Source organism: Rhea americana, unplaced genomic scaffold, assembly GCF_003343005.1.
Source record: "Rhea americana isolate MKP2758 unplaced genomic scaffold, rheAme1 scaffold_4, whole genome shotgun sequence".
NCBI lineage: Eukaryota > Metazoa > Chordata > Aves > Rheiformes > Rheidae > Rhea > Rhea americana.
This window is the reverse complement of record NW_028186534.1, coordinates 4,859,431-4,871,509: the sequence shown is the minus strand read 5'-3', so window position 1 is coordinate 4,871,509 and position 12,079 is coordinate 4,859,431. Positions and strand designations below refer to the sequence as shown.

Genomic DNA, 12,079 nt, shown 5'->3' with positions numbered 1-12,079 from the left:
TCATCAGCTAATGTAGTTCTTACTGGCCTTTTTGCAGGACATTTTACTTGGAGAGGTCAAACTTGCCCACTGATTCCACTACTACAGCAGTGAAGATTGACCAGGTATTATTCTTTTTTACTTCTGCATGGCTTAGTCTTTAAAATCCCAGTTGTGGGCCAGGATTCCCATGTGCCAGACCTGTGCAAATCCAAAAGTCATTTAAAAAATGTTTTCTGCTCTAAAAAAGTAATCTGAATTTCCCTGAGGCTTGGCTACAGTTCTTTTGTCTAGAAGTAWATGTGGCAAACTGGGCCAGACAAAAAAATCTTTTAACCTAGGCACTGGTAAGATTCCCTATCACCCTGATTGCCCCTGCTAAATAAGGTATCTGATGCTAGACAAAATTAATTTTCCTCTCCCATAGATACATGAACAAACATTCAATTTGCAAGTTATGCTTTGTTCACAATTACAGAAGAAAACCACATGAAAATAGTACTTCCCARTATTCATCTAAAGGCAGTCTGTCTAACTGGGACATATATGTGAATATATACATGAAAGATAGACATAAATACTACTGCAGTGAAGACAAATCAGAGACTGTCTTTGTAATAGGTAGTTTACAATGTATATTACCATGTGATTTATGATCATTTGCAAAAAATCTTCCCAAAACTCAGTTGTCKTTTGTATTTTTTTCACTTCCAAAGTTCATAAAATATTCTAAATTCTGTTACTTTGTGACATCTGCTCTTGTGCAGATTTAAGGTATTGTGCTTAGACATAGGATAAAGTATTGTAATTATCTTTAGAAATGAAGGAGTAAATATGCCATTGATGCATTTTTTTATTGCTTTGTTTAGCTTATTCGCCCTATTAATGCAATGGATGAGCTTTGCAGGCTGATGAAGTCTTTTATTAATACAAAACCCACCCAGTCAGGATATTCCAGCAATAGTACATCAGGAGCTGGGCTGCTGCCTATATCTTCAGAGCTCTGTTATCGACTCGGAGCCTGTCAGATTACGATGTGCAGCACTGGGATGCAGAGGTGAGATTTAACAAATGTGCATGGTACTGCTGTGATGAGAACTTTTTTCCTTTCTAGAAATGTGAGCACATATTTCATTTCTTCAAAGCAATAGAAAAATAGATACTGAGGAAGGGAACCTTCCTCAGGGCCCATAGGGACCCAGCTCTACTACCATTCTTATTTTAGAGTAGGTTATAACTTTTAATATTTTTTTTTAATAATTAGCACTTTTATGTTCTAATAACATCCACCAGTACAATTGACTGAGCAAGCTCATTGCACGTAACTTTTAGTCAACCTCGTCTTCACTCACACACTGAAAATCCAGAAAGTTTCTCCTAAATAGCATTATAATCTTGGCGTATGCAAGCTTTGATTCCACACATACCACAGTTTTTCCAGTGACTCAACACCAACAAGTATAGAATAGATTCATTTGTGAATCATTCATTTGTGATCTTTGCATGATTCAATGCAGAAGAGCAGCAAAACATAGCCCTGTGGTAGCAATGTAAGAGACTCCAACAACTGCAGTATCTAGGTGTACTGAGACTGGAAATGAGTGACTGAGATCATTATATAGGTTTTTAAGTAAAAAAAGCTAAGAAGTAAATATAAAAACAGTAGCTAATAGAAGTCCTATATAACAGATAAGTGTCCTACAAGATATACATGTATATTTATACATTTTTAAATATGATTTGTGATTTAATATTCTTTATTCCCATGTCCAGAAGCACATTGAGCGTGTCCCTGGAGCAGGCAGCCATACTGGCTCGAAGTCACGGACTTTTGCCCAAGTGTATCATGCAAGCTACGGACATCATGCGAAAGCAGGTAAGTATTTGGATCTGTGTCTGCTGCATGGCACCATCTTCATTCCAGTAGCATCACTGTACAAACACCAATTTGTTTCTCTGTGGCACTGCATTTTGTGCACTACTTGCCATGTAGCCAAACATCTAGTAATGTCTGAACAGCTAAAAACATATTCAGCAGAAACAAACTCATGCATATACAGCCAATACAGCAATTAAAATATATTAGTCAATGTATATTGTTTAAAAATATACATTTTAAATGTACATTTTACATTTAAATGTAATGTAACATCATTACATTTACATTAGCATCTACCTTGCTGTTTAGCAAGCGTGTGCCTTGATGTTTAGAAAGTAGAGGCTATGYGGTATATTTAAGGTAATTTTGGTTTATACAAAAAGCAAGGTCTTGATCACACAGTGTTAAATTGCAGAAATTCCCTCATGCTAGACAGTAGTGCTTGTAAAGTGCTTTGGGACTAATTTCATCTTTTAAGTAAACACAGATGACTAATGTATCCACTCAATGTACTGCAAATCTTCTAAAAGTAGTTAATGGATTCTCAAATAAAAACCATATTCCTGTTACAATATTTTTCCCTGAGGATCAGACGCTTTATCGATATTCTCGGTACTATAAATTCTCTGTTTCCTTAGGGACCAAGGGTTGAAATCTCTGCCAAGAATCTCAAAGTGATGGACCAAATGCCACAGTGTGCACCCCGGTAGGTTATTATGTGCATTTTATCTGAGTGCTGGTTTTAGGTTCCTGTACCACTCTAGGAGTTCCTGTAATAACCAAAGATCTCTTTAGTAGCAATAGAAGAAAAAAAAAAGAAAAGAAAAGAAAAGAAAAATCCTGTTCTTCATCACTGTGCTAAACAAAGTGCCCTGCAGCTTGCAAAGCTTTGCTTCTAATACTTGGCAGGTCGTTAACTTCAAAGGATTCTGAAATTTTCTAAATAAAGGCATTGCTGAATGGGGAGAAGGGACCTTTTTTGGACAGTTGCTATGTGTTGGTAAAGCTAATGATTGACAGCCATCTGTCCTGAATTCCTGAATGGCAAATCTGACAGCAGATATGCAATGATAATTCACATAAACTACTACTTTGGCTATAGCCCTGTTGGGTATTTAGACTAGCTTGATGTTTTAGTTACTCATGGAAGAGCAGATTTAAGAGAAAGCACTTCAGGTCAGAGTAACCATCTAGTGATACAGCTTTAAAAAAGATCAGTTGCACAGGGTTTGGTCCAGGCTACAACTTTGAAAAATACTGCACATTTGTGAATCCTACTGTGTCTAATGGGAGCTGGAGATATTCACCATCTTTCTCTATGGGATATTTTTTTTAAAAATACCTGTATTACTAAGAGCAGCATCTCTTTTTAGCCTATTTCCTCCAACTTCATATATCAGAGAAGAGGACGTTCTTTAATAAGCTGTAACAAATYATTTTTACACAATAGTAGGAACAAATTGTCATGATTTAGTCGATATAAATTATCAGAGAAACTGCTGCTTCTACTCCTGTTAATGGTATTGTTCACATGAAGAAGGCAAAACATTTCTGGCTTGTAAGAATAAGCACCGGAAAAGACCAGTAAGGTTTGTGCTATCCCTCCAGATAATGCTATTTGTTAGTATTTGCTAGTGCAAATCTCACATACTATGCTATTACTTTTTATTATCATTATTAAGACATTTAATACCATACTCTTAATCTGCCTTTAAGACTCTACAGGTTGTGCCAGCCACCTACAGATGGAGATTTATAAAAGTGAGAGACACACCCACATCATGGCATCATTAAAGCATTCAAGAGCAGCCCTGTCTGAGGACCCATGCCAACCAACGGTGATGGCGTTGAATCAAGAGAGGAAGAGTTCGTGCTCCGTTCTAGTAGGAGATGAACCTGCTGGACTCAGGCACCAAAAATCTGCCTTTGAACTCCTGCAGCACATGCAGGAATTCTTGTATTTCTTTGACTTGTTGAAGAAATTCTTGAAACAAATACCACAGAGCTAAGATGGATGTTACTGCTGTTTGCCAGATGCCTGGAAAGATGGCAATTGTATGTCAAGTTTTACTGATGACTTGTTTGTGCTGCCACATAGAAGTTGCRGACTTCAAGATATGGATTGGTTAAGAAAAACCAGAATGAAGCGTATCTCTCTCCCTGTACTGCATCTGGCATCCATTTAATTGCCAGCATAGTTTTGGTCAGTGGCCTTGAGCAGTAGCTTCCAAACACCACTTTTTAATGTACTGACCTGCACTTTCGAACAACGAATAGCACAATCCATGGTGTATGCAGATGTGAACATAAAGAATTTCTTCTGGAGTCATTTTCCACTTCATCCCAGTGAGAACCAATCTCTCTATGCTGCAGAGTATACATTCCATAATACTTCTTACCATTACTTCATTTTACTTACTTAGCTTTCAGGTTTTGGATTAACTCTTTTTACTAATGCCCTATTATGTACTCTGGAAATACAGTAATATTTAAGAGGAGAGATTGGGAGTGAAGGATTTTAAAGGAAAAATGCAGTCTTATAATCTGATTATTTGAACAGATGTAGTTTTTAAAACAGGTCAGAAAAACTATACTTATTTATGTGGAGTRGAATATGTGTTTTGGATCATGTTATTATATATACAAGATTTAAATAAAAATTATATTGTTAAAAATGGGACCAATAGGCAATTACACAGCTACTCCCAGTTTACTGAAAGAAATCTACATTATTTAAAAAATCTTTCAATATTTAAGTAGTCTTTAATACAGTTATTAAGATGTATTAGGGATGCTTTTAAGTTAAAAGAAAAAAGGAACCATGTATATAATGTACTTTATTTTTTCTTGTTTGAAAAATGTTCTCCATCCTGTCAGTATTATCCTAAGCACAGTAATTTTTTTCTAGATTACTGGCTGAAACTAATTGCAACATGTCAGCAGTCTCAGGACAGAAATAATGTTCTTTTGGAGTGAGTGCCTTAATATGAACACCCATCCCTAACCTATTTCAGTAGTAGCGGGTGACAGAAGTAGAAGGGTGTATGGGAAACTATTCTGCTGTTTCTACACAGTCTCATTTAAAACAGATTACTGTTAGGCGATCCAGAAGCGCTTTGCAGTGATGTATATTCCAGAAAATAAAAGTTTGGGGTTTTTTTATTTGTGAGGTTTGCTTGTTTTTTAACCATCTTAATTTTATTTTATTAACATCCCATCTATTTCAAATATTGAATTAAAACTAGATTCTTTCTATTTGGCTGTGATGGTCTTCTAAATTTTTTGATCTACAAATCAGCACAAAAAAGTTGCTGTCAGGTTTGGGGCGCAGGGTATTCTGAACCTTGCTTCTTAGCTATTCACTCACAGACTGAAATAATTTGGGGAAGCAACTGCATTTGTTTCATCTTTTAACTATTTCTGCTGACCTACAGTAACCCGTTGCAGGGAGGTACGGAAACGCGTCGCTCTACAGCTCTCAGATGCAAGGGTTTGTTACCGTTAGCCCTTCTGTCCTGCAGTAAGATCGGCAGAGCATTATTTCAATGCCGTTTCTGATCTGCTTGTTAATTTTAGAAGAGTTATTCTTGCCATTTGATGTTTGAAGAAGAAATGGATGTTTCTTTACTGAATCCACGATTTAAAATGAACTGTAATATTATCAAAACAAAATATGTAGGAACACCCAAAAATAAAAAGCACACGTAGGCCAGGATGCGCCCTTTGGCTGACATCAGCGGAGCGGTGGCCGCTTACCGGCCCCAGGAGGCTCCCGATCCCCGCTGCTGCGGCCGCAGGCGTTAAGGATGCATGGAAGAGAATCTAAGGGCATTTACACTGTGCACTGTTTTATGTTGAACTGTATATGTTATTCTCATTAAAAACGTGATAGAAGTTTTTATTATTAAAAGCTGGTTTATATTATAAAGGAAAGAAGGTATGATCTTATTTTTCTGTTACGCTCTTTGGTTCTTTAGCACTCTAAGTTGTATTTAACAGTTTAAGTTCTGTTTGATATTTCTATGCAGCTGAGGGGTCAGAAGTTTAAACTGCAAGAGAAAAGTTTTGATAGCTGCTCAAACTGGCAGTGTAGTGCTAAACACTTCCTGTTTGTGCAATGTTGGCTATAGATGTGGTTTCGCTGCAGATTTCCTGTTAAAGTAGAAGAGGAAAACTGTTTTGCTGCAGTAAAACTGCAAAGTTTAAATCCAGAACTGGAAAAACAGATTCAAGTGAAAAAAAAAGTGGGCAATGCACAAGCCAACCTGCAAGCAAAGAAAGAGAGCAGAGCAGCTCTGCAAAATTTCTATCACTGAAAGCAAAGTAAGTCAGAATTAGGCTCACCAGAACCTCRCAAGTGGAGGACTCATAGTTCTGGAGCATCTAATACATTGCCATGAGGAAAAGACGGAGAAGATGGAAACTAGCAGCATACTTACGAGGTGCCTAGCAGCTGGCTAAAGGAAAGAAGGCAACAGAGAAAAGAGAGTGAGGGCTGGGTAGCGGTTGCAGGTGAAATTTCTTATGCATAATTCTTGTAACTGAATCYGTTTAACATTCTCATTTACCACTGTGGCACAGATATTAAGCAATCGGGGCTGATGCAGATTTGGGAGGCGCTATTCATCAATCTAGAAAAGAATCAGGATACACATAAAATCCTGGAAGACTCTGAAGACAAGCAATTTGAATAGGATGAAATTTTATAATACAAATACTAAAGCATGTACTTGAAGACTAAAAAAAAATGTAGTCTGCTATATTTATTGTTAATTGAAAATGAAAGGACCTTGGTTAGCAGTTCAGCTGAGATACAGCAAAAAGTGGTCAAGCCATTGCACAATGGTCTAGTAGGCTCTTACCTAGACAACTGTACACAGTTATGGATGCCAAATGTTAATCAACTGAAATTGCATCAGACTGAGATTGCATCAGGTAATTGAGAAAAGATACCAAGATGGTATCAATAAAGGAGAGACCAGCCTGCAAGAATAGACTGGGAAAGCCTCATTTATTTACCCTGAAACACAAATATAATTGATGTCTTTACTGTTTACATAGTTAAAGACAGTTCAAGCTAACCATAAATACAACCCCAAGGAGAAAACAGCGCACAACTAGCTGGGGATAAATATTGGCTGAAAAGTGTTCTTAAAAATGTATAAACCCTCTCTCAACCCTACAAAACTCTCTTTCCATTTGGCTCTGAAAAAAGGGTAACTTTTAAGAAGGTGCTTATAAAGCTTAAGGAAGATGATTGCCAGCGATGGTGGCTAGAGCAACAGCACAGCTCTTCTGAGTCCAGAAGGTCCCTCCCAGTCCAGGACTGGTCTACAGACGGCACCAGCTGTGTTTGCCTAAGACACGGGCAGGTGGAACCAGCCCCTGCTTTGTCTGTGGCATTTGCACAGGCAGAAGCTGCTGTTGCAACGTTGGGCCTAGCAAGCTCGTAACGTTAGACATTTTCATAATTACAGTACTCATTTGTAGATTGAAATATTGGGATTTTTAAATGAGAAAGCATAAATTTAGATGAATAGGCATCTCATTTCCATGTAAAAAAAACTTTAAAAATAAAAATCCCCCTGAGCTGTGGCAAATCCTCTGCTTCTGTTACATGTTCTTATCAATAAATAGCAATAAGCATGRAGCGCTCTCTTGTCCACTATTTGAGAATATTTCAAGTACTATTATTTCACAGTTCTAAGGTGTTTTGAAGATATAAAACATTAAGTGCTAACAATCAGAATTTCAATGTAAAAATAATCTGAAACATTCCTACTTCCATAACTCCAAATAGCATCAGTCATAATAGCTGGCATCATAAATGTCTGACAGACAAACAGCTTCAAAGCACCTGGTCCTTGTTCATGAGTAAAAGGAAAAACAAAAACTAATGAAAAAAAAAAAAAAAAAAAAAAAAAAAAAAAAAAAAAAAAAAAAAAAAAAAAAAAAAAAACAAAACAAAAAAAAAACACAACCTCATGCAAACCAGCTTCAAAATGCATAAAAGCATAGCATGGAGGCTTACTGATGAAGGTAACACTAATAAAAATACCCAGTATAATATGTATATAAAGCTAGTATTTGTGTAGCACTACAATGAATCCAAAATTCACATTTGCCACTATGTGAAATCTACAGCAGTTACCCAATTTAACAGGGAGGAAGGCCTTCAAACAGCAAAAGGTATCTTGCTTTGTAGAATAAGAGTCCTGGTTTTGATTTAACACCRAGAGACCCTTATGTTTCCCCTGGAGTCTGACCCTTTTTTTTTTTCCTTTGTATGCAGAAAACTTTGTTATGTCCCGTTAAATAACATTGTGCACCAGTGGCTTGGRTGACAGTCACAGCAGCACCACGCTACATCACTAAAGGAGCCTACCTGTTTAATACAAAAAAACTTGTAGCGTCCTTAAGGCRGGAATTTCCGTGTTCTCGGGCTCACCATGCCCAGCTTCCTTTGCTGTCCTGAGCCAGTTACTTTTATTAGCCTCCCTGCGTCACTTCCCTATCTATTAAACCGGTAGAAAGAAACTACTCTCTTACCACAAGTATTGTGACCATTCAATGGATACAATTTGTAAACGGCTTTGAAAATTAACAGTGCTTTACATAAGCTATATAGATCTAATGACTTGAAAAAACAAGAAGCTAGATTAAAAAAAAAATAAAGTAAACATCACAAAGACAGATATAAAAGCCTCTGCATTTCATTTCCATAACTCTATTAACCGGCAGCACTGGATTTGAGGAAAGACAACCGAGCATATTTTCATGCAGTAGTTAGTTAGTAGTTCTGCCCCATTTCAGGAGTCAGCAGTGCCACACATGAATACAATCAATCAGGGAACCTAATCTAACACATCTGTTTTCATTGGCAAAACAATAAAGTCATATTTATATGCGTGAAGTTTTTGCAGTCTCCCTCATCTTCAGCAGTCACTATGCCTTGATTTAAGCACTATCAGAATTTGGTAAAGTTAGATGAATAACCTTTTTAAAATAGGGTCTTGGCAAAGGGATATTAATTCTGAATTTCAGCGTAGCCCCAGAAATCCTGCTTCCTTTATTACACAGTTTGACATGAGGATCATAGTGTTTATTTCTGTTCCTTCTAAGTCTCATTGGAAACATGGTGAGAACCAGGCATTACATGTTCCAGTTTGGATATCACTGCTGAAATCAAGTGTACCACGAGAAAATGGTGGTGGTGCCTGTACCCTGATCAGTGGAATGGGTTACTCTTGTATTCTGAAGCATACACTGGCTTCAGTGCTGAATTAAAGACGAGGGAGCTGAGTATCTTAGAACACCAGGTTTGCTTTTGCTAGTTATCTTTCACAGACCTTTTTAGCTGAGCTAAGATCAGAAGATGAAACTCACTGCACTTGTACAACTCACAAAACAAATAATTAATTGAAGAGACCAGAGGCCTTTCTGGAGGCTCCCCCCCCTCCTTTTTACAAGGGGAAGGAATGGCTACTGTATTCTGACCCTAGGCTTTTGAAAGCTGGTTGATGATCAGCTATACAAACTGAAGCAAGTTTGCTGTACCATTACTGCATTTACAACTCATTTTGCACCTACGATCAATTACCTCATCTGGGCAAGGGGGCAATGCTGGAACGACACAAGTTGTATAGTATGTTTTTGCATGAAACAGAACTTTTCATGGTTTTAGGAAAAGATTACAGAAATAGTATTTTTATATCAGTTTATACRACTAGCATTTTTAAATGTTATATAAAAAGAAAAAAATGTACAGAATAATTCAGAGGGTTTTTCCAGTTAAAGTTTGAGGGATTTTAGAGTACTAATAGTGTTAAATTTTTCTTCATGTTAKGTATTTTTAACTAAGCATGTGTATCCTGCATTAAGATAAAAGTCTCAATATAATTTGTTCAACTTGTGTTGTCTAATCCACGTTATCATTTTGGTGTTACTGCTGTGCATGTGTGTGCTCGGTATGGTGTATGCTCTGTGTCTGTATCGGAGCTGAAATCAAGCTATTCAAAAACATTGCCCAAAAGGTCAAAGCGATGGGTCTTCTCCCACTGGACAGGGCTCACAGCATTCCTCTTGGGTTTAGAAGGTTGAAAGATATTTAATAGGGGATATTTATGTTGGGTTCTCACAGTTATTGAGCTACTGCTGTTCAAGCAGAACCTTTTAGACATATGGAAGAGAAGSGAAAACTGTATTTGATGGTCAAATCCTAAACAAGAGATTTGGTTTGGMCTAAGAACAGTTGAATATAGGATACTGAGGCAGAGACCAAAGAGAAAGAAACTAAGCCAACACACCCTAACAGTAGCACTAAGCAACAGGCTCTTCTCCAAGCAGCATTTTATGCTGGCAAACAATGAGAGAAATCAACAGGAGAGAAAGTCTCACCTCTCTCGCTAACAACATGAGAGAGCTGTCCAGTCACTTCTCCAGGGCTGTTACTCAGTTGAGGAGGCTAGAACTTCTCRCACAAAGAGCCTACATAGAAGGAAAGAGAAAAACAGAAATATAAGATATAATAGAAGTTAGGAACTTAGATTAAGAAACAGAGACCCCAATCAATAAGTTTTCCTTCTGAGGGTAAGCGATCATAAAGGGTACATTGAACCAGCCTTGCACTAAGCTCCCTAGCCCCCATGCTCCTCCAGCCCACCAGAAACACCCTCTCTATTGAATAACAATTCCCACCTACTTTATCAGCATTAGGTTTTATAGAATTCCTGTCCTCTTTCTCTGGTGAACTTAATTGACCTTTTCTTTCCAGCCTGCTGCCCCACTTGATCCTAATCAGCAAGCAATTGGGAAAGGAATTAACTGCTTGCTTACTGGAAATCAATTGAGATGTCTGCATTTTTTTTTCATGTTATTACTTAGAAGTGAGGGGCAGGGACTATCTCTTGACAGCAGTGTTTGATCGCCTGGCCTCGTATGTTCTCTTGAATAAAGAGCAAATACCACCAGAGAAGCTTCAAAATGAGAACTTGCTCTGATACCACGAGCACGACCCCCCACCCACGGCCTATGGAGAGGTGATGTGAAGTGGAAGTTGGGCCTTTYCAGAACAACAGGGCAAGAGATTGCACATGAGAGAAGAAAAAACAGTTCAGAGCAGCATATTTCTGGAGGGTCTCCGGCAGCCCTTTTTTCTGTACAGCTACCAGTAACAGCGGCTCGCCCAGAGGCACGCTGCCGCCGGTGCTGAGGGTCCCTGGGGAGAGGGCCGAGGCTGCTGACAGACTCCGGATGCTGCGCTCACTGTCTGCTCTCAGCCCACCAGCTGCCAAGCTCACCTGCGGGGAGGCAGCTGGAGCCCGATCAGACCAGGACCAGAACCAGGGCACCCCAAAGACCATCTGCTTCCAGCTTCCCCAGTTGCAAAAACTAGACGTGAAAGCTGCCAGGCTAGGGGCTGCCCACCTCCCACAGGCACAGGCACGCAGGGCCGTTTGGGAGCAGCACGCGGTGCTTCTTTGCTCTGCCCAGTCTCCAGCTGACATAAGGCCTTAATTTTCAGTGTTATTTCCAATTTTTTTTATTGCTATCCTTGTGTTCATTAAAAGGCTGAATACTCCTCAGTGATTTAATCTTTTGCTTCTTGCAAAAAGCTTTTTAATAAATTAAATGACTGTCTGCCTTCTATGTGTTACTCTGTTTTACATCAACCATCATGATTTTTTTCCCCTTAAACAACAGCTAACAGTTACTCTAGAGATCTAGCTGATCATTGGTGCCTACACAGCTCCAACAAAATCATTTAATTTCTTTCCATTTCACGTCATTACATTTATGCTGAGAATGATGATGTCTGAATAACAGATTTGCTGCATTGAAAATATCCGTTTCTATTTTCTGATGCGTTCTCTTTATCCTGAGCTCTTGTGAATGGCAGACAGCACTTTTTGCCGGTGTTCTTCTACAATTTAAATGATTCTTTTTGAAATCATAGTTCTGTCAATTTTTAGTCTCAGAAGCTTTGTCCAGTTCTGCTTCTGATTAAGATGAAACTGATAGGTGTAAAAATGCAGAGTGATCATCAGGAAACTCTCCTGAAAGTAAGACTGATGGATGCTGGTGCAGTTCCCCAGCTGGAGTCCTGCTCACTTGGGACTTTTACAAGCACGCAAATTGTGTGAGCAAAAACAAGCTATTAAATCAGCTGCAGGAACCGAGGAACAAAGTTTATCGGTGGTAGTATTCAATATATTACATTAG

The 12,079-nt window shown here is 38.3% G+C and overlaps 1 protein-coding gene across 1 annotated transcript in view; it reads left to right on the top strand.

Moving 5' to 3' along the window:
* PREX1 (phosphatidylinositol-3,4,5-trisphosphate dependent Rac exchange factor 1) overlaps positions 1–5,055 on the top strand; it is a 103,209-nt gene extending 98,154 nt beyond the window's left edge. Inside the window, exons 37-41 of the mRNA XM_085314251.1 lie at positions 38–104; positions 849–1,036; positions 1,753–1,855; positions 2,497–2,564; positions 3,575–5,055. Coding sequence (XP_085170377.1) covers positions 38–104; positions 849–1,036; positions 1,753–1,855; positions 2,497–2,564; positions 3,575–3,617 — 469 coding nt within the window. The 3' untranslated portion in view covers positions 3,618–5,055. The remainder of the gene's footprint in view (positions 1–37; positions 105–848; positions 1,037–1,752; positions 1,856–2,496; positions 2,565–3,574) is intronic.
* Positions 5,056–12,079: the final 7,024 nt, after the last annotated feature.